General features: G+C 45.4%; 1 protein-coding gene across 2 annotated transcripts; it reads right to left on the reverse strand.

Annotated features, from left to right (window-relative positions):
- Positions 1-378: 378 nt before the first annotated feature.
- map1b (microtubule-associated protein 1B) lies at positions 379-20,691 on the reverse strand. Of its 2 annotated transcripts, XM_053847227.1 has the most exons (7): positions 20,347-20,690; positions 18,143-18,244; positions 12,163-12,245; positions 11,542-11,682; positions 5,135-10,247; positions 4,839-5,077; positions 379-4,121 (listed from the first exon to the last, which is right to left on the reverse strand). In XM_053847227.1, exons 1-7 carry the CDS (start codon positions 20,525-20,527, stop codon positions 3,966-3,968), a joined length of 6,015 nt encoding a protein of 2,004 aa, XP_053703202.1. In that variant the 5' UTR covers positions 20,528-20,690; the 3' UTR covers positions 379-3,965. The 2 variants fall into 2 exon arrangements, with proteins under 2 accessions (XP_053703202.1, XP_053703193.1); XM_053847218.1 differs by having other exon boundaries at positions 4,839-10,247; positions 20,347-20,691.
- Between the last annotated feature and the right edge of the window lie 334 nt (positions 20,692-21,025).

Here is a 21,025-nt window from a genome sequence, read left to right on the forward strand (position 1 = left end):
ATAGTTGACGAGGCGTTCACTGACCCACAAGTTGTCGTACAGAACAACGTCAGAGGAGCAGCGAGAATGAAAGGGAACACAGCCGTGCCATGGTGTATGGTCGACAGCAACTGTCTCAAACTCACTGCAAGTCATTTTATACAGCCCATTACTTTTAAATACATGCAGTTAACACTGATACAGTTCCTGCTGAAGAATGTAGGAAGACACAATTTGGGCCCGTTGACACTCCAGAGATACAGGAAGTAGATGTGCCAATAACACAGTGAAGAATTGATACTTCTTAGTGAGACTGGAGTCATAAAGTTGATGAAGGTGAAGGGTGATGGAGTGAAGCTGACTTCATCACAGCGAGACAGATTCAATCGACAGCCCCTCTGTTTTCTCACAACAGACTTTATTGTGGTTGCCTTGTCAGTGTTTAGCAGTTGATCCTGGTACATCAGATCCTCAGCACACACACACACAGGAAAGATTGCACACAAACATCAGAAAGCCGTAAGGAATATTTTCACTTCCAACTAATTTCTATCGGTTACATAATGGTTGGGGAGGGAGGTGGAAAGGATGCAAGAGCACAAGACAAAAGATACCACACAGCTGAAGATACGTGTTATTAAGATCCCTCAGGAGGAGCAGAGAGTGAGGAGGTGGAGGAGGACCAGGTGCAGTTGTGGGTTTGTTACTGTGGTGGTTTTCCCTGTGAGGAAACCGCTCGGTGGCTGTGTATGAAGACGATTCCTGGTTTAAGACAAATCCGGTGAGACGATTGGAAAGCACCAAATCATCAAGTAGAGTTGTGGTGAGTGTTCCTCCGGAGAAGAGTCTGCTGAGGCGGTGGAGGCCTCTTAACTGTTGGTCTGTGTCGAAGTGTCGAGTTTGAATGTTGCTTCAGTTGAAGCACAAAGTCGGTCTGTCTTCAGGGTGCGCTGTCACTTCTGTTTACTCATCATCATCATCATCATCATTGTCATCAACAACATCATCATCATCATCATCGACCTCTCTGAAAAAAAAACCAAAACATAAAGCTCTACCACAGTGTGATATTGACCACCATCCTGAATCACAGCAACATTTCTGCTGGCATACAGTTTAAATCAATCTCATTTGATTCAGCCCACTTTTGATCCAAGAGACACGGTGACTTGGTCCCTCAAACTTCATCAGACAAAACAACACATTTGCCATAGTTAGACTCTGTACTTCTTCTTTGTGGGATTCTTTATTTCCCGACCTTATTTTGTTGATGGGTACAACATCCATGTCCACATGTATCTTATGCAGCTTGTGGTAGAGGCATACATTATTGTACTCTTCCCAGTTGGATTCATAAAGATTAGTCTTCTCTCCCTTTACATCACTCTATGTTGGAAGTCATGTTTTCGCTATATCATGATTCAGATTTTTGGCCCACTTTTTTCAAAACAACCTTCAATGTACGACCAGAATGGTGGCTGACCACCTCTTCACTGAAAGTATTTTAATTTCCAAGTTTTAGTGATGTGAAAGATTCTGGTTTGACTTCCTGCAGCTCTTACTGAGATACAACCATTCAGTAAAGCCAGATCTGCGACATGATGGACAGAGGTTTAGGGACACTCAACTTGGATATCCTTTCCTGGACTCTTTTATTTCGTCTACCCTCTGCCAACTAAAAGTAATGCAATGTGTTTTTGTTGACTGACGTCTTAGATGCAACAAGTCTTACACCACCTGCCGATTTTCCTGCCTTAAATGGAGCCACATTGTTAACAGTCAAATCGCTGACAATCGTTCTGTGCCTCTACAGACCAAAAAACTGACTCTGTTAGACATACAGCAAGACCATGATACCTTTCAGTCGAAAGCCATCACCCGGATACAGTGAACTGCCCCTCCGAACTGTGGATGCTCGCTGCAGACAGAGCGAGGACCAAAGATTCCAGGGGTTTTGTCTTCAAAAGTGCCCAGACTGTTAAGTCCTCTTTCAGATGGAGGTGGGCTTTGATGTTGAAGTTGGCACTCTGGCACCAAACACAAGCCTGAAACTGACTATATCACCACATGCTGTGTCCTGATCTAGTTCTTTGAGCAGGTTCTACAACTAGAGATATGAGTCTGACTCAGCTAAGCATATTTCCTCTCTCCATAAGAAAACAAATGTATAGACATCAAACAACGTGACACACATTCTGAAGCCGTAGAGAAGAGCTGATCCAAACTAGACAGACGAGTGTCAGACTTAAATATTCCTGCAGTTGAACTAGTCATCTCATATCTTGTTCCCATGAAGGGGGATCATATCCAATACCATTGTTTTTCCCTGCTCTTTTCAAAAAGGTGACAGAGTTCAAAGGCACCAGATGAGTCGACTCGGTCACGAATAGCCAGAGCTCCTGAATTAGACTTGAATAGTATATTGATAGAAAATGGAGATCTGCCATAACCAAAAACTGTAGCATCATAAGAATCGTGAGTCATTGTAACTTATTGTACTTCGGTGTCAGTCTTTGACGGTGAAAATGGAGGGTTTGGAGAAACTCATTTTATCAGAAAGTAAACAGAAAAACAAAATCAGAAAATAATGGATCCACGCCCAAATATAGTCTCGGAAAAAAATCTGGATATTATCGGATGAGACGGAGGAGAGAATCACCGACTCAGAAGCCAAGACAAGAGCGAAGGACAAGATGTTGAACAATCTCAGGCTCAGAGATCCTCCAGGAGCAGTTGAAGAGATTCAAGGTACTCAGGGCAGCATGGCAGGCTGGATACACCAGCGGAAATGACTGGACCAGGATTACTTTAGACAATTTGATCCATGATGGTAAAGTGGAAACCGACCAGACCCCAGAAGGGGCTGGTCCAAATAATAAGGAGTAATGACTCAGAGGTCTGCGTGCAGAGGCTGCCTGAATGAAAAAGACCAAGCAATCATAATGAAAACTAGGTCAGACAGAAGGTAGAGTCTTGTTGTGATGATGTCTTGTTGGTCATCGCAAATGTGATTTGTTGAACCAGCATTTTCCAATCTATCCATCACGGTTTAAACACGCTGTTGTTCAGGAGACTGAAAACACTGGTTTCATGTGGACTACCTGACACAGAACTCTGTGTGAGGAGCAAAAAGCAGGGCCTCTCCTCATCGTTCTTCAAACTAGCACGACAAACTGGTCTGTGGCAACTCACTAGAGCTTTAACTGTGGTAGAACCTCTATCTCTGCATTCAGACCAAAAACCTACATTTGCCACCTCTGTGGCTCAAAATCTGAAAATTCCACCTGCATACATTTACTCACTCATGCAGCTCGAGTTAGTTCTAAAGCCATTCTGAGCAAAGTGTGAACAAAAAACAAGAACGTAACCGAGCATGCACAGACCACCCCCCGCGCTTTTCACAATTACAGTACAATGCTTTAGAAAAGCGACATAGTTTCTGAAAATTGCCTTGACGCGTCGCTTCAGTGGATACGAATAAGCTAACTGAATCAAATAAGGTTCTTAGAAATCTCCCACAAAGGCAGTAATAAATTAACAAAGACATGAAAGTCAACATCAATGGCAACTTCAATACATGACAGCAGCAATAGCGACTCGTGTTTGACAGAGCGGGTGGCTGTTGAATGGATGGCATGACATCACCATCGACAAAATGAACAAACATCTTCCACCATTCAACACACCCAAATTAGAAAAGGTGTCAGTTAGATGCATCCGTTCTTATACATTCATGTAAAGCTCCTGATAAGGCAAGAACAGAAATCCTTTGGTGTCGTGTTATCTTGCACTGGACGCCTCCGCCCCAGGGGCTATGTTGTTTGAGAGCTCTGATTTGATCCTAACCTTTCTCAGCTGTATCTGAGCGTGGAACCCCTTGGAGATGACTGGCGTTAGTCGTAGCAGGTTTCGGAAGGTTAGTTTTGGGTCAAAGATGTCAGCTCGGGTGGTTTTAATGCTACATGGATATTGTGTCAGGGAACATTCTACATTTCGATCTTGCAGGCAGGGAAGGACTCATCTTGCATGACAACGGTGCTGCTGCTGGCCAGGACCATGATGTTCAACTCCTGCTGCTTGTCATGTGTGTCTTGGTACCACTCTCGCATCACGTCGGTGTCGTGGGTCGGAATCAAAGTCACCTGATGCCAAAGAGAAACACATCAGCAGGGGAAATTGCTTTCCTGTGTCAAGTGCTGAGGTGTGCTACAGGAGTTGCTCTTCTTGCTGCTGTTATGGACGATGATGTCGGCTGATGATGTAGTGAATTGTAGAGGGTTGCAGCAAGACTGAAAGGGAAGCTTTATAGGGCAGTAGAGAACTATGAAACTATGATGACTGTTTAGAGAGAGATGAAGATACTGTGGACAAGTTTGCATGGTTATGGAGGCCAGATGGTTTTGGACTCATAGAGAGGAGAGACAGCACTTGGACTAAGAATGTTGGGGATGGAAGACAACCAATGAGGTTCATGGATGTGGTGAATGACGACATCAAGAGGACAGGTGTGACTAAGAAGATGATCACGATAGATTAAGATGGAGGGCATGCTGTGGCAACCGCAGATTGGAAATGCAGTAAACAGTTGCACTGCACTGCTACTGACAGTCTACAAGTGCTGCAGACATCAATGCCCAGACGCCATGCTGGCTCTGGACGTCTGCTCTGATATTATTAGCTGGATTAAAAAGCACTCTGAGGCAGTAAACATTTGGACACTGTTTGACAGCAGGACCTGTGTGGTACCTAACATTTTTTTAAGTATCACAGTTTGTCACGTTTCAACCAAGAGTGGGTTCAGATCGGCTTGGTACCCTTATAACTTACAATTCTCAAGACTAAGACGGTCGAGGTCTCACCTGCATATTGTTATCCCACTGGGCCTTTCCGTCCAGAAGAGCATCCAGCACTGCTCTGCTGGGCTCCTGAGCAGCTTGGTCGTTACCACTGACCACATAGTACGATGACCGCACTCGCTTGAAGAACTCTGCATCCACATTCTTGGCACTGCAGTGGTTGGGGATGTAGACCAGATCTAGGTACATTGGTGGACAGTTTGGTAAAGACCCACCGCTGGATGCCTTACTGCTGTTTGCACCTAGGGGAAAATAAAAATTAAACAGGGATAGCCAAAATACAAAATTCTGTAACTCACTCGGGGCACTTTTGACGCCTCTGGACGCAGAAGTATTTGTTGCATTTTTGGCATCTTTCCCTTCTCCAACACTCTTCTTTGGAGAGGCAGTTTTAGAGTCCTTCACTTTTGACAGAGCACTCTTCCTAGCTGGTGATGATGCCTTTTTCGAGAGCTTCTTCTTCTTGGTTTTGTCTGCAGCTTCTGTGTTGGCATTGCTGTCGTTTTCTTCTGCCTTTAGGGCTTCTGGATCTACCATGCAGACATCATGGTGCCCTTGTTGTGGAGCAGAGTCCCTAAGTGCCACTGGAGGAGGGTCCGCATGTCTGGAAGTTAGAGTCCTGTCGGTAGGCAACGTCTCCGAGTCGTCCTCTGAGTCTATGTTAGCATCTGCTGTTATTGAGGGGCATTCCTCTGTCCCTGGAGGAACGTCTGAATCAGTCTGGGATGGCGCAGACTCACTAATGGATGTGGGCGGGGTTTCCTCACACTGCCTACTGGGTAGCTTACCCCCTGGAGGTGGGGGCCCTTCTCCAAATTTGGCGAGAGGCTTTTCTTCTTCCAGTGTGTTCCCCTCATTGATGAAGTATTCAAGAGGGTTGGGATTGATGAACGATGGTGACAGCTCTGTTTTGGGATGACGGTATTCACATGAGGTGACTAAACAGAGGTCTACATCTGTCTTCGACGGAGCAGAGGGGCTCTTTTTGGATGAGTCTGGGTCTACAGGTCCAGAGGCAGAACTGTGATCACAAGGATGTGAAGATAAAGGTAGAAATGATGGGGAGGCAACCTTGGGGCTCACAGGGGATTTGACCTCAATTGCAGAATCTTCACATTTAAATGGATTCGTCTCTTTTACTGGGGACCTTTCCACTTTAGGAGAAAGAGCCGAAGAAGAGGATGGTGAAGCAGCTTCTTTGGGCGATGGTGACTTGTCAAATTTCAGCTGAGAGTCTGCAGATGGTGTGGATGGGCTATTGCCACCTTTATTGAAGGGTTCAAGGAATTCTGTGGATGCTTCGGTGGAATGGGGAGACATGGTAAGAGAGTCTGCCTTCGGGGTGGCCGAAGAGCTCTCCGTCTGCTCCATCACACCAGGTGGTATCTCCGTCATCTGGCATGGTGTTGTTACAGATGGACTTGATTGAGAGGCATCAGATGGGGTTGCAGAATGGGACTGCGCTAAATCACTCTCCTCAAAAAGCAAAGTTTTTTCCACTGCACTATTGTTTACGTCAGCTGCTTTAGCATTCGCTACATCTGAGGGGCTGTGATCAACTTCTGTTGGACCATTCTCTGTTGCACGCACACCTCCTACTGGCAATGGCTGCTCTGGAGACTGTTTGCTAAAATCCAAAGCTAAGGAGTGGTCGGGGGAGTCCTGCCCAAACTCGACTGACATGGTGGAGTGTTCTGGGGATTTTTCCAGAATCTGTGAATGGCATTTTGTCTTTGGTGAGATGTCGGGTGAGATGGACATGGGCCTTGGACTGTCTTCCTTGGATGGAGATCCATCTGCTTCTTGGAAGGTTGTGGGAGTCTGAACCACAGAGACGGACAGAGAGTCATCCACCTCAGTAGAGTGAGGGGAACCAACCTCGGCATGAAGGGAGGGCGAGTCGGTGGTTGGTTCTGGTAAAGAGCTGGTTGCTAGGCTAGCAGTTGACACTGATGCCAGGTGTGAAAATGTATCTTCAGCTACCACTTCCTCTAGAGGTGTGCCTGACTTATCAGACGTTGTGCCCTCTGAAATGGACATTTTACTCTCTTCTTTAAACACTGTGAATGGGTTTGTTTCAGACTCATGCTTGGTCGGTGGCGCTGATGACAAGACTGTATCTTCAGTTATCTTTTCATCTTTTGCAAAGGTGGACTTGTGTATATTTGTTGGGGACTCAGTTTCATTTGTAACTGGACTTTTTGGAGGCGAGATCTCCCTTTCTACTGGGCTCTCGAGCTCCGGCACGTCAGGCTCCGGGGTTTCTCTATTGGACGAGACGTCTTTATCACTGCTGATCTCCACAATTAATGGGCCCTGTCCTTCGTCTTCTGACCCAGGTGGAAGAGCTCCAGATTTTTCATCCACTGGAGACTGATAGTAAGGAGTGTGGCCGGACGACTGTGGGGAATTTGCACCTTCTAATGTCTTCTCATCTGGACTATTTGTGGATTCTGTCGCTAGTTTGGGACTGACTGCAAGTGTGGATGACAGTTCTATCGGAGCGGTGAACATCACTGAGGACTCAACTGCCTTTTTCTGCTCAACTGAGGGGGAGTGTATTAGTGGTGAGGATGTAGGGCTGTGCTCCACTGAATCGGCTTCCGACTTTTCTAATGTCTCCTGAGCCTTTGAGCACTCTTCTTCCTTGACCTCGGAGTGGAACCCTTTACAAAACTTATCATCCTCCAATGGTGACGGTGGAGATATTGTTGAAGCTGAGTGGTCGTAGTGTGGGCCCTCGGTGGCTTGGCTGAGAGAGTGTTCGGTCTTGACAATATTCTCAAGAGGAGCAACTTTGCCTTTGTCAAGTCCTCCAAAGGACTGCTCAACACCTTCTAATAGAGAGTGGACCAATTTCTCCCCAGACTCCACTGCATACTCATCATCAGAGGTGGTGGACTCTTTAACTGCGGCCTGCACCATATCGTGGTGGATTGATTCAGCAGGAGAAATAGGTGAGGAGGCTTTTGGTGACAAGGCTGATACAGACACAGTGTCTCTTTCCTCAGGGATGGACGCAGCTGGAGATGATGGAGAGGAAACTCTGGAAGAAGCTGACACCTGTTTGTCGTCATGGATCGACGCTGCAGGGGAAATGGGTGGGGATACCTTCATGGGAGAGTCTGATACAAGCTGATGTTCCGTTTCATGCTGATCTGGTGCTTTGTCTTCATCAGTGTTGTCTTCAGCGCAGGCTTCATCTTTGCCCTCAAGTTGATGGTCTACAATGGGACTTGGTTCTTTATCAGATTCCTGTGGTTCATAAACTTCTTCAGTTTCCCCCTTTTCTTCATAATCTCCTGCTTCAGATGTCTCCTCCATCACAGTACCCTCATCTTCAAACTTCTCGCTCACACTTCCGTTGAGTTTTCCTTTGAGAACTTGTTCATCAGGAGTCTCTCCTTCAGCCTCTGTGGTGGTGATGCCTTCATCCATGGACTCCAACCCTTCAGGCGATTCTTTGGTTTGGAGTAATTCTTCACGATGGATCACCACTGCCTCTTCTTCTCTGTCAGTTTGCAGGGTAGCATCGTCATCCACCACTTCCTCCGCTCTGAGCTCTTCAAAGTCTTTAGTGAGATCTTCTGGAGAAGACATCAGGGCTCTTTCGGCGTCTGGGCTCTCAGTTACCACAGCTGGGCTCTCAGCCTGATTGGTGCTCACCTCCTTTTTATCTTTCTTGGTCACCTTTGGCTTTCCTTTGTCCTTCATCTTTGGTGGAACTCCAGCGTCCTTCTTCAGAACATCATCCTTTTTGATTGGCTTCGGTTTGAGTGTATGACCTTTCTCCTCACCACCAGCAGACGTCTTTTTGATGTCTCTAGAGACCTTTTTCACATCTTTCTTTTGCTCTTTCTTCTCCTCTCGCTTCTCCTTCAGCGGGGAATCTCTCCTCACATCCTTTTTAATAAGATTCTTTGCTTCTTCTTTCTTTACCTTTTCATCTTTTTTACTATCAAGCTTGGGCACATCAACCTTCTTCACATCTTTTTTTGCTACTTTTTTCTTTTCAGCTGACACTTTGGCTTCCTTCTTCTTTTCCACTTTTGGTTTCACCTCGGATTTCTTCTTCTCTGGGGTTTCTTTTGGTGTCGCATTGTCAGCCTTAGCTTTTGATTCTTTCTCTGTAGCTTTAACTTTTTTCACTAGAGGCTTTTCTTTCTTTTCTTTCAGTGTTTTTTCTTGTGTTGATTCGGCGTCTGTCTTGGACTTCTCTGGTGCTTCCTCCCTGGACTCCTTTCGGACGGTCTTGATTGGTGACGGCTTCGGAGTAGACTTGAGACTCTCTTTGCTGTCTGTCCTGAGTTTCATCTTCGCTTGCTTCAGGGTTGGTGTGGACGGTGGATCTGCTGACATGGATTTCTGAGTGACAACAGGATGCTTCAGGAATTCGAGATGCTTGAGCTTCTCTAAGCCTTCAAAGATGTGATGCTGCGTTGCGTTTCCGGGAAAAAGAACGCGCACAACTTTATCAGTGGGATTTGCAGGATGCCAAACAATCAGTGACGATATTGAAGTCAAGTAAGAGACTGGATACTCTGACTCTTTTCCATTTGGCAGCAGAATAGAAGCAGTGTCCTTTTTGCTGCCTGTCCACTGCTTTAAGAAGTGTTGCATCTCCTTGCTGTTCTTCGACGGATTAAGTACATACATTTCCAGCTTCCCGACTCCCATCTTCTGAAATAATGTAATCGGCTCGATGGTGTTTCCAACAGGCCTTTTTAAAGGCTCTATCCTCAAATTCAGCTTTGTGAGGAACTGCTGCGTGAACGCGGCCTCGTCGACGTTTCTTCGGACTCGATAGTCAGGCTCCGGTGCGTCCAGGTCTTCAGGAAGATTAACAAACACAACACCAATATCTGGTGAAATCTGGTTCTTGGCCCAGTCGCCGTTACCTGTCGAGGAGCCCTGCGACTGCTCCTCTTCGATCTCTGCGACCTTTCTCTGCAGCATGCTGTTAATTCCTGGCAGGTTGTCGTCCCCAATATGAGTCAGAAGAATGGAGTCAACCCGATCCAGGTGTCTCACCAGTTTCCAGAAGCAGGACTTCCTGTCCGAGCCACCGTTGATCAGCATGTTGAAGCCATTGACGGCGAAGAGAGCGGAATCTCCATGGCCACCAGGGAAAATGTAGCAGCATGGTTTGGAGAGCTTGAGGAATCCACCTGAGGTTGGTGGTTCCAACATGTCAAAGGGGGATGGGATTTCTACGGACTCAGACAGGTACTCAGTGAACTCTGAGAGACCCTCCATCTCAGGGAGAATCAGAGCAGAATTGAGCTTCATGTTGATGAAGTCCTGCAGGTTGTGTTTGTCCAGGTTGGAATTCTTCCAGTCTCCTTGTTGTGGGCAGGACAGAGTCAGGTTGGCTTTGTTTGCAGGGTGGATGGTGCTGAGCAGCTCGCCAATCTGTGCAGAAGAACCAAAAGTGGTCACTATCCAAATGTTCTGGCAGATGTGAACACGTCCAAACTTTAGGAGAAAATGGGGATGTCACATTTCAGTCTAATTGACACAGTGTTGCAGGGTTGATGAGGTTTCATGAAACAGTGTCCTGATTTTCAGAGGCCACCAGATGGCACTGTCTGCTGTAAAATCTTTGGACTTGAACAACTAAGCCAATGAAACCTCACATCATTTCTAATCCAAGCGCACCATCTAGTGGACTCTGAAAATGGTGGCGCTGTTTCATCAACCCTGCATGACTGTTTCACGATACCTCATCTGAGATCTTTATCCAGGATTGTAGAACAGGAAAAAGAAAACAAAAAAGGTTGATTTATGTATGAATTACATTGTGTATTAGGGATGCTCCGATCGAGCAGTCACCGATCGTGGTCGGCCGATTTCAGCACGAATGCCGATCACTACCTGTCACTGCCGATCACAACAACCGATTACGCGCGACAGTGAACACTAAGCTAATTGCCCAATCATTAAAAAAATCATTAATTTCACCAAGCTACATGACCAGCGTTTCTCAGGTATCATTTATGTGGAGATGGAAACGACTGGATCCGTCGCCGCACAGCGTTCGTAATCCACCAGAATCTGAAACTTTTGAAAACATCTGGACTGAAAAACTCCACAAATGCAGTGCTCTCTGTCTTGGAATCCCGTACAGACTGTCAATATTTCACGGCATCACATAGCAAAGTCTCAAGAGAATCACCTGCAACGTCACACATCAAATTAAATGTTTTTCAGTCGTGTCCTTTTGACAGAATAGTTGCTGCATTCTGCAAGGTTTTTTTTTTCTATTTTTGTCCTCCTTGACAAGGTACATCAAAACGTGTCTGAATTTAAATGATTTAAGGGTTTAATGGTTATTCTAACATCATGTACACAGAAGGTCTCATCATTTTTATGACAAATTCATTGTCAATCCATGTGATCGGTATCGGTGATCCTCAGCAAAAATCCTGATTGGGGCATCCTTAGCGTATATGTTCATGTTATCGATGTAAAAATAAATGGATAAACATGGTCAGAATGAAGAGCTCACTGACAATGGATTACACAAAACAATAATAATCCCGGATGTTGTAGGAAATAGCAAAAAATAAGATTGCAGTTTGTCAAAAGATGAACAACAGAGTAAATATTTCAAGTGGAAACAATCTGCTTAAAAATTCATCTCATGGAAAGGCTTGGTCTGGCAAACACGCTGAAACATTTCAACAAACAGACCAGGCCGTCTTACCTCTTGGTCGGTGAAAATGTCCATGAATTTGGAGAAAGAGAAAGCGCCGGACTGGAGGATCAACTCCCCGGTGAGTTCTGAGCACTGGCCCGAGAGAACCAGCAGCTTGTGTCTGGCAGAGTCGGAAATCATCAAACGGACCTAAAAAACATTGATGAAGCAAAACGGCTCAGACACAGTGGAGCGACACACAAACTGGAAATGCACTTTGCTGCTGCACTGATCGGCTTAATGGTTTAATAGAATCCAAATGCTGCTAATTTCACACCCGCTAAATCCATTAGCTAATTAGCTGGCTCGCTCTCTGCTAAGATTCTGTTTTATCTTTGAACCCTCTGTCGTTTTTTCCCCCCTGCAACATCAGCTGTTGTGATTGTGTGGCAGGTGAAGCTGCTGTGCTGGGAGACATTAGTGGAGCGGACATGACTGGAAGCAAGAAGGGTCAGTGACACAGGAGAAAACCTCAAATAAGAAGCAGAAAATGTTACCAAAGAAAAGACACTGGTGGTCACTTGTCACCCCAGGACAAGCTTTAACAGACTTTCTTACAGGGTCCTTGGAGGATGACCAGACCATTATGACCTGAAACGCATATTCAAATGAGGCTCAACAGGTTCTTACTTCAGTGCTGACGGCATCATCCGAAGGGTTGATGAGAACGACTGTCTCCAGAACCGGGCTTTTGTGGTGGAGAATCCTCTGACCTGCAACACAGAAGATGTCATTTAAACATTTGATGGGTTCTCTGATCAGACCAGTTCCTTAAATGAAACGGGTGAGAGAGACTTGATCTTCCTCCATGGTCTTCAATGTTTCCAATTTCTGAACAAAGACTAGACTTTGTCCTACATTCTTATCTGGTCCCATGCATTTTCAAAATAGTGTGCGGAGAACACAGTGCTCTCAGGCGTCCACATGAAATCTCTGTAAACATGTCAGCGTGCCTGGCTCGTGTGTGGTGAGCTTGATCTGTTCTTACAAGTCATAATTGATGCACACTGCATCTTGATGCCTTCAACTGACTCAAATGTTTTCCCTGCCGCTGTGTTTCTCTAAACATGTAGCAGAAAAAGTGTCTTATGCATCAACCTGCGATGCTTATATTCACTTGAGGATGACGCCTTAAGAGGGAGAATATTTGCAAACTCATACCAGACACTGTGGCGTGGTGTCTTCAAAATATCGCTATGGATATCAATTATTGCACATTCATTCATAAAGTTTCCCAGAGCGTCTCTGTTTTAGGTATACATGACTGTTTTCTTAAAATGATGTGAAACATTGGGATACGTATCGCTTGAAGGCCATGTATCAGGACACATGGTTGTTGGAAATATTTTTTTTTTCCCGACTTCCGACTTGTAGCAGGCAAAGGAAGGAGAGGAAGACAGTCTTTGAGGTTCATGGATCAGATAAAGGAGGACGTGAGGAGGACAGGAGTGCAGCCCCTGATGGGAAAATGTAAGTTGTTCCTGACAGATGCAATAGTAGAAGCTAAATTTAAGTAAATATTGCCTGTTTGAACCAATCAATTTTTCATTAATGGAGGATCTGCTTTGTGGTTACCTTGGATTTAAAGATAATTTAATAAGTTAATTGGCATTGAATTCTACAGACGAGGAAGGTGATGAAAGGTCATGAGCGATTAACGGTGGAATCCCAGGAGGTTGTGCATGTGTGAGATCGTTCACTATAGCAACAGACAATATCGAGGACCCTGGATATAAGAACCTTAAAATACACCCATGACACAAGGTGCTTGGTTACAATTAACAAATACAAAAAAGGGGTGTTGAGGTTGAGTTTTGAGACCTGAGAATATACTAGTTACAGCATGACCTAAAACCATTCTGGGACTCATCTGAGATTAGAAAGTTTAATGCTCCAGTTTACACATGTGTTTTCCAATCTAGGCCACAGAAGACGCCACAGGGCCGAGCCGAGACAGATGGAAGGTAAGATGGAAGCCCAAACCTTCTTTTAAAATGTCTCTCTCTCTCTCTAAATATATATATATATATATATATAGATCCCTTGCCCGGCTCTGGATATGCAGCAGAAGGACGCATTGGACGATGCATTTATGACAATGCAAAAGGAGTGAATGACTGTCCTGAAAAGAAAGATGCCAGCTGACATTCAGGGAGAAGAAGGTTCACCTTGGTGAAGAAGCTCTGATAGAACAGAGAAAGTCTAGTCATGGATTTCTGATGATATTCAGTGACATTTATATTGCATATTCTGTCTGCCGATAAGCACGATGGAGGGAGCGGCTTTGTCGGAAGCTTGTCCCAGGAGCATCAGTCCACCCTGCTGGACCCGACATACATATTTCATTCGCCAGGTTGGCCATCACAAACCGGTGGACCATTAACGGTGCAGCCTCCTCCCAGTGGAGCCTCAGTCTGCAGATCGAGTCGCTGCTGCTCAGACAACACACTTTAGTGCAGCCATGTAAAACACGTGGTGCATGTGCCCAGAAGGTTTTCAGTTCAAACACAGATTTTAAAGAGATTCCAAGAATGACATCAGCCAACTATCCAATTTTCAAACCATGTGTCCATCGACTAGTGATGTGTTGATGAGGTTTCGTGACACAGTATTGAAGGGTCGATGAGGTTTCATCAAACGGAGGATATGAGGTTTGTAGGTTTGAGAGAAGAGGAAGCAGAGGACAGGGTGAGATGGAGGAAGATGATCCACTGTGGCCACCCCTGAAGGGAGAAGCTGAACGAAAAAGGTTTCATGAGGTTTCATGAAACAGTGTCCTGAGTTTCAGTGGCCACCAGATGGCATTGTAAAATGGAAATTTGGACTGGAACACCTAATTCAATGAAACCACACATCGTTTCAAAACCAAGAGCGCCATCTAGTGGCCTCTGAAAATTAGGAGGCTGTTTCATGAACCCTGCAATACTGTTTCATGATACCTCATCTACCAACGCAACAGCACAACATTAACCCATCACTACATCTAAGCATTCATCTTTCTACCCATAAAACAGCTATTTCTCCATTCATCAGTCTAAGTGTAAGGCACATCTGGCCCCAGTCATATTTGGTCTGCAATACACTGCAATTTCAAACTGACAAATATCAAAAGTGCTCCCTCCAGTCTTTTATTAGCGCACGTTGAGCTAATTGAAGTCACAATTGCATTCCTGAATAATGAATGAGTTTAAACCCTCTTGTAATTGGAACATTTCCTTCATCTAATAAAGCCATGTTTTGTCTCATTTATTGCAACGATATGTCTGTCACTTCAGCTTCATCCCTCGACCCTGAGACGACGGCCCATGAGATTTACACGCTATGTCACCTCATCGAGTCTGGATCTGATTTACCTCTTCATCTCCGCTGGCCTTGAAGGCGCTGCTACGTTTTAGCAACACGCTTGAGGCTGGTGATCAAACTGAACCTTTCCTCGTTCTTCAGGCCTTTGATTTTTACATGAAATAATTTCTAAAGAATATAAAAAGCTACAATGAAACCAGCTAGCTTTGCAGTAGTGATAGTGATATGTTTTGTATTTATATATTTATATTTAATATATTTATATATAAAATCTAAAATATGTTATATATAATCTTGTTCTTTGCTCTGCCAAGTGGACGTGATCACAAGTCATAGCTAAAAACATCCTCCTTTTGTTTCCGAACAGAGAACATAAACCCTGCAGCAAGACCAAAATTACAGGTCATTTAAGCCGACTTGTCACAATATGTGAAACTGCTCAGTGGAGCTCGGCTGACCCTGACAATTACCTTGATCGATGTGAAAATGCCCAGCACCCCGCCTGTCTCTCTGTGGGAGGGGGGGGCTGATGTGACATGCCTCGGTGGACGGAACCAGTGTCCCTGCTCTGAACCAGACGCAGGAACATCGATGGTGGTGGCGGCACACCAGAAATAGATCGGTGGAATCACGACATCCTTTTCCTTTTCTAATGTTGCAGCGGATAAAAGATTCACTGTTTGAATGGTTTATAATAATAACAAATGAATCATCCATTAAAAATGAATTTGACATTTGACAAAAACATTTCACGCTAGTTCTTGTGTCCACACTAATGTTTTTCAGCTGCTGAAACTGCAACCCCTTGGAACATGAGGAAGCAACTGAAAAGCAATGGTTGAGTGTTTACGTCTGTACAAAGCGTGACATTTTACAAGGTGCCATAGTCCTGCCTTCAGACCCATGTTTCACCCAAAAGTCATCACATCACAACAGCAACAGTGGACGACAGTGTAGAAGGGAATGTAGGAAGAGAATCTCAATGTCTGTCATGCATTTTATTCTCTGATCAATAAGAGGTCAATAATAGCGCACAATGGTGGTCCAGCCCTAACAATGGGTCGGCCAGGAAAGGTCCTGCACGTCGTACGATATCCCCTCGCAGCAAGTGACCTTCAAGATGATGTAAAGATAAGGCCTTAAGACATAAAGGACGCACCGAAGATGATCCCAAAGACGAAGAACGTTCTGTTGAGACATTTACACTCGATCACGCCAAACAAAAGGCAGTCAACAAAATTTGGCTACGTAACATGTAGTGATGGGTAGATGAGGTACCATGAAACAGTAGCTCTTGATTTAAAAATGACATTACATTGAATGAGCTGTTTTAAGTCCAAACATTTTTCAGCAGACAGTGGCATCTGGTGGCTCCTGAAAATCAGGACACTGTTTCATGAAACCTCACCAACTCATCACTATTGACCTGGCCCTCACCTGCCTGCCTTGTAAGCCCTACACTTGTGTGGCAAAAAAAAAAAAAAAAACACGTCCACGGAAACCAACCGCACCACAGTCCAAAAGAGCTCCACCAAATAGTCTCAGGAGAAAAGTCGGACCTCCAGAGATTAATGCATCACTGCCATGTTTCACAAAGGTGAAACCTTGTTCAACCATCTTCATGTAATATAACGCAATTCTGACTCACATGAACCAGCTCACTTATGATTTACTGTTTGAAACCACAGCAGCGGACGAACGCCACCCACCTCCACGTGTTGCTTCTGCTAATGGCCGCCCTCAGCTTGACTTCTTGTCAAGCTCGTGTCTTCCTCCCAGTCATCCCAGTCACTGACCCCAGTCATATTATATTCCTGTCAATCAACAGCGTTTGAATTCATTTGCAAGCATTAGACTCCCCAAAGGACAAAGAGAACAGCCACCTCTCGCTGCTGGGCCGTGAACACGAGGAGCGGTTCCACTAAGGCACAAGCAACAAATCAGTCGAATGATTTGGAGCAGGGCGGGCGGCTGGAATTGGCTGGAACCCATCCGATCGCAGATGGAGCGATCACAGATGAATAGATGGATGAAACGGTGGGATTAGCAAGAGGACGTTTATGACAGTCATTTCAGTCAACAACTGTTAATGACTATTGATCACAAGCTGCACAGTCAACATTGATTCCGGGCGTGAAAATCTTCAGCAGAGGGATCAGGTGTGGAGCAGGAGGACGCCAGAGGTGGTGCCCTCACCAGACATGTGCACATACGGCCTGATGGCTGTCATCGATCTGAACTGTACACTGCTCTGTGCAGGACATTGCCCGCTAGCACAAACTACTAATGCATATATCCATTTATCTACAGTACTGCAGGGTTGCAGGGCAACAGAGCCCATCCCAGCTACCTGGGATGCCGATACGTGTTTGCATTGAGGGAGGAAACCTGAGCAATAGGTGGAAAACTCCCAAAACAATCGACTATGAAGAGTTGTGTTTTTCCAAGTGCAATTTCCCCTAGATCACAGTGCACTGCCTTTTCCACTCACAGCGACTGGTTTCAGATTCGCCCAACCCACTATCTCCCCATCCCTTTCATCCTCCTTCACCCCTCGTCCCACTCTCCCCTCCCTCCTTCTCTTTCGACTTTGACGAGCCGCCACTCGCCGTCGGGGGCTGTTCGCTGGTAATTACTCCCAAATCAACTGTGCAGCGACGAGAGGTTGCAACACGACAGCGCTGTGGGAGTAGGAGGAGGAGAGATGGAGGGAAACAACACCCTTATGATGCTACACATTATGATTTAATCAAATGTGGATCAAAGCGTTTCTAGTTTGGGACATTCTGGCTGCATTTGTGCTGTGAATCTCTTCGTATCACGCCCAGCTGGTCAGTCAGGGGTGACCACTGCTGCACCACTGTCACTGCCACACCTCCCACTGACAGACCACATGTCTGGCCACATTGCTCCAATCTATCCCCTCGTACCTTCACCTTGACACGGAGATAAAAGCAGCGTGCATGAAAAATGCTGAGTGAAGTGCAGGGAGCGCTCCTGCAGGCAGGTACGCTCAGGTTTCGTCAAGGTTGCAACAATGTGCGCTTCAATGTGTGTAAGTACTTCAGTCAAAATCTGTCTGGAACCACAAAACTAATTGTGCTGCCTACTTTTATAAAACCAAACTAGGTGATTCAGAACTGGAGGGATTAGAGCCCATTTGGCCCGGATCCCCCGGCGGAGCTAAAGTGGACACCAGAGGGGAGGGGAGGGACATCTGGGGTATCAATCTGCTGGCACCATCACTCCAGCGTGGATAAAGGTCAGATAATGGAGGGATAATGGTGGGTTCTTATTTAAAGCTTACCTCGGACATCTGCGGAGAAGCGGGCCGAGTGTCTGGAGACAAACAGCTTCAGTTCCTGGTCCAGGTTGCACTCAAAGAGGTTGGTGTCCCATGATCGTATCCCTGGAGGCCCAACAAACACACAAATGTTTTCAGGAGAAAGTGGTTCAGCAGCAAACTTGACGTCATCTTTAGATGGTGGTATCAGCTCCACATGAAGGTTCATGAGGTGTTCCGGTGCCAGATTAGATGACAACCGCTTCCTTCACAGTGCATTTTCACGATGTGTGAGGCACACCACAGTATTTCAACGCCTCCCTCGAGCGAGGTTGTTGCAGAGATGGCGTATTTGTAGCGCCCCCTTCTAAAGTTGTATCCACTATCAGAGACAGGATTGTGTCAGTGTGAGACATCAAAACCCTCACTTAAGGTTCCAATCCCTCTCAGGTCTCTTTTCCAACAGTCCCTCTGAAGAGGTCCTGACAGGAAAAGAGCATCATAGTTGCATATCTGAAGCGGTGAAGAGCATGCGGAGAGCTGTAAGAGCTGCATCCAACGTCACTTCTTCCTCCAATGTTGTTATGCCATTCAGCTGTTGCTACAGAACGATGGTCAGCAAATGAGGGGGAGTGATGCCTTCTCGGCTTGGTGTGTCTGTGCCAATCCATTTTAATTGAGCCATAGCAGAGGAGCAGCTGCTCTTCTCTACTAGAACATCTCACTCTGACCTCCTTCTTTGAATGAGAAGTCAGTATTTCAGTTTTGAGAACTAATAAACTTTTAAATAGTTCGTCGGAGGCAATAAATGTGACTCGACATTATTTTCCTCACTTCTCCAGTCAAGCCATTTTAACAGCATCATAACAGAAGACATTTTGAAGCCATCAAGTTGCATGGAATCAAGGAACTATACTGTCGCGATAACTCAGAAAAACAGTTGGAATTGTTGAAATGCAGAAATGTAATTTTAACACATATATTGACAACTAAGTCCATTTATAGACTTTATTTATGATGCTTTTTTTTCGAATTAATACCTCTGCACAGACCTCTGCCAAACTTCTCATTTCCAAATGTTTTCAACCCGGAGCTCTTGTCCTCTATTTCTCATTCCAATGAGGTTGTTAGTTGCAGCACGCTGGGAACACTGTGTTCAAGTGGCATCAGAACGTTTGAGTTGGCAAGCCTCGTGAAACTTTCCTCATAAAAAAACATTGAAGAAGGTTATTCCATTAAATTGGTCGTGATCTGTGTTTTGTACAGTCATGAGTTTTTGGAAAGTATCCCGAACTCTGCAATGCCACTACAGATCTCTTCATGGAGTGACGAATCCTCTAAAACATTCCTGGGCCCAGAAGGTAATCCACAACGCCAAAATGTAGTCACCTGTTCCCTGTCCCTTCAGCACCCGAATTTCATTTAAATCAGTCCATAACTTCTTGAGTTATTTGCTAACAGACAAATAACTACTGACCAAAACAAAACCAATGAAGTCATTGAGAAATATTATGTCTAAATCTGATGTAACAAATCCTAAAAACATACATTATTGTCATTATTATTATTAGTAGTAGTAGTAGCAGTATGAATATTATGGGAAAAGTTGAATTAAATTAAAATATAAAAGAGCATTTAAATAGCAACAGTCAGAACAATCAGAATCATAAAAAAACACATATTTGAAGAAGAAATGGCTAAAGCATCAGTCATCTTGATGACCCTGTTCCGCCTGCGTCAGAACCAATTGTTCTATCTTTATTGGATAATCACATTTGCGAGCGTCTCATGCAGATTCACTGCGCCATCAGACTCCTCGCTTCCTGACACACTCTCAAACGCACACACTAATCGGACCTCGTGGCTTTCCGTAGGGACCGCAGTGCGGACTGGGCCACGCCCACCAGCCGGCGAGGGGATGAGAGAGCTGGATGCGGGAAGATGATGAAGAGGATGGTGATGACGGGAAGCGTCCCAACGGGATGGTTTGGGAATGAAAAGAAAACATTGCCGACCCCACATTGTGACCAGACAGACGCAGTACGGCAAACTGGGGAACAAAAGCCTGACGCACCTAAATAAACCCGCAGATCAATGCGGTCAGACTGATGGTTAGCGCTGTATTTCAGCTGTTATGATTCACATAAAGACTTATGACGGATATGCGCGTGAAGAGGCAGCGCAAAGTTGCAAACATCTGGAAAAACTCGTCCTGTTTGGTGATTTACCTTTCTCTATGGCCGCAATAGCACACTTGAGATGGTCTTCGCTGACAATCTCCCCGATCACCACCAGCAGGTAGAATCTTCCGTCGACGAAGTGCTGGGAAGGGCTGGAGGTCGGCGAGGCTCCGGTGTTGCTCCGTCCGCCCAAAGTCTCCAGCTCCGCGGGCTGAACCAGGGTGGCCATCCTCGCTGCTCTCGCGACGATCAGAGGGGAAGGAGGAGCACTTCTCGCTTCTCTGTGGTCTCAGCTGAGGAAGGAGTGGCGCTGGCTTTTTATACGCGCAGACATTGTGTCATATTCGGTTACCGGGGAGAGAAGAAGAAGAGAGCGCCGGCTCCTTCTCCTGCTCACTCGCCCCTGCTGATGTCATGCACGACGAATCAGACGCGCCCGGAAGTCACATTCCAAGCTTTTGTCCTGCTCAACAGTTTATTTTCATTCGGAGAAACAGTGTTCAAGGAGCTGCTGTTATGTGATTGTGAAGCATCTTATTCCTCATCACTCAAAAGAAATCTATCTATCGTCACTGGTGAAATTGAACCTTTATTTAAATGGTCAGTTTTTTTGGTCTCAGATCTTGGAGCTTAGTGGAGCTCGGGCTGGATTTCATGGCAGCAACACAGGGAGCTGCTCTGAGCATCTTTATCCCAGTGACAAACACCACAGTGAGCATTGATATTT

This window comes from Synchiropus splendidus, chromosome 1, assembly GCF_027744825.2.
Source record: "Synchiropus splendidus isolate RoL2022-P1 chromosome 1, RoL_Sspl_1.0, whole genome shotgun sequence".
Classification (NCBI taxonomy): Eukaryota; Metazoa; Chordata; class Actinopteri; order Syngnathiformes; family Callionymidae; genus Synchiropus; species Synchiropus splendidus.

Excerpts from the sequence above, each read along its gene's own strand:
- map1b (XM_053847218.1), bottom strand. The coding sequence starts at position 20,527 with ATGGCCACCCTGGTTCAGCCCGCGGAGCTGGAGACTTTGGGCGGACGG. Across the intron at positions 10,248-11,541 it reads ACATTTTCACCGACCAAGAG|ATTGGCGAGCTGCTCAGCAC; the intron begins GTAAGACGGCCT and ends TCTTCTGCACAG. Across the intron at positions 4,122-4,838 it reads AGTGGGATAACAATATGCAG|GTGACTTTGATTCCGACCCA; the intron begins GTGAGACCTCGA and ends CTTTGGCATCAG.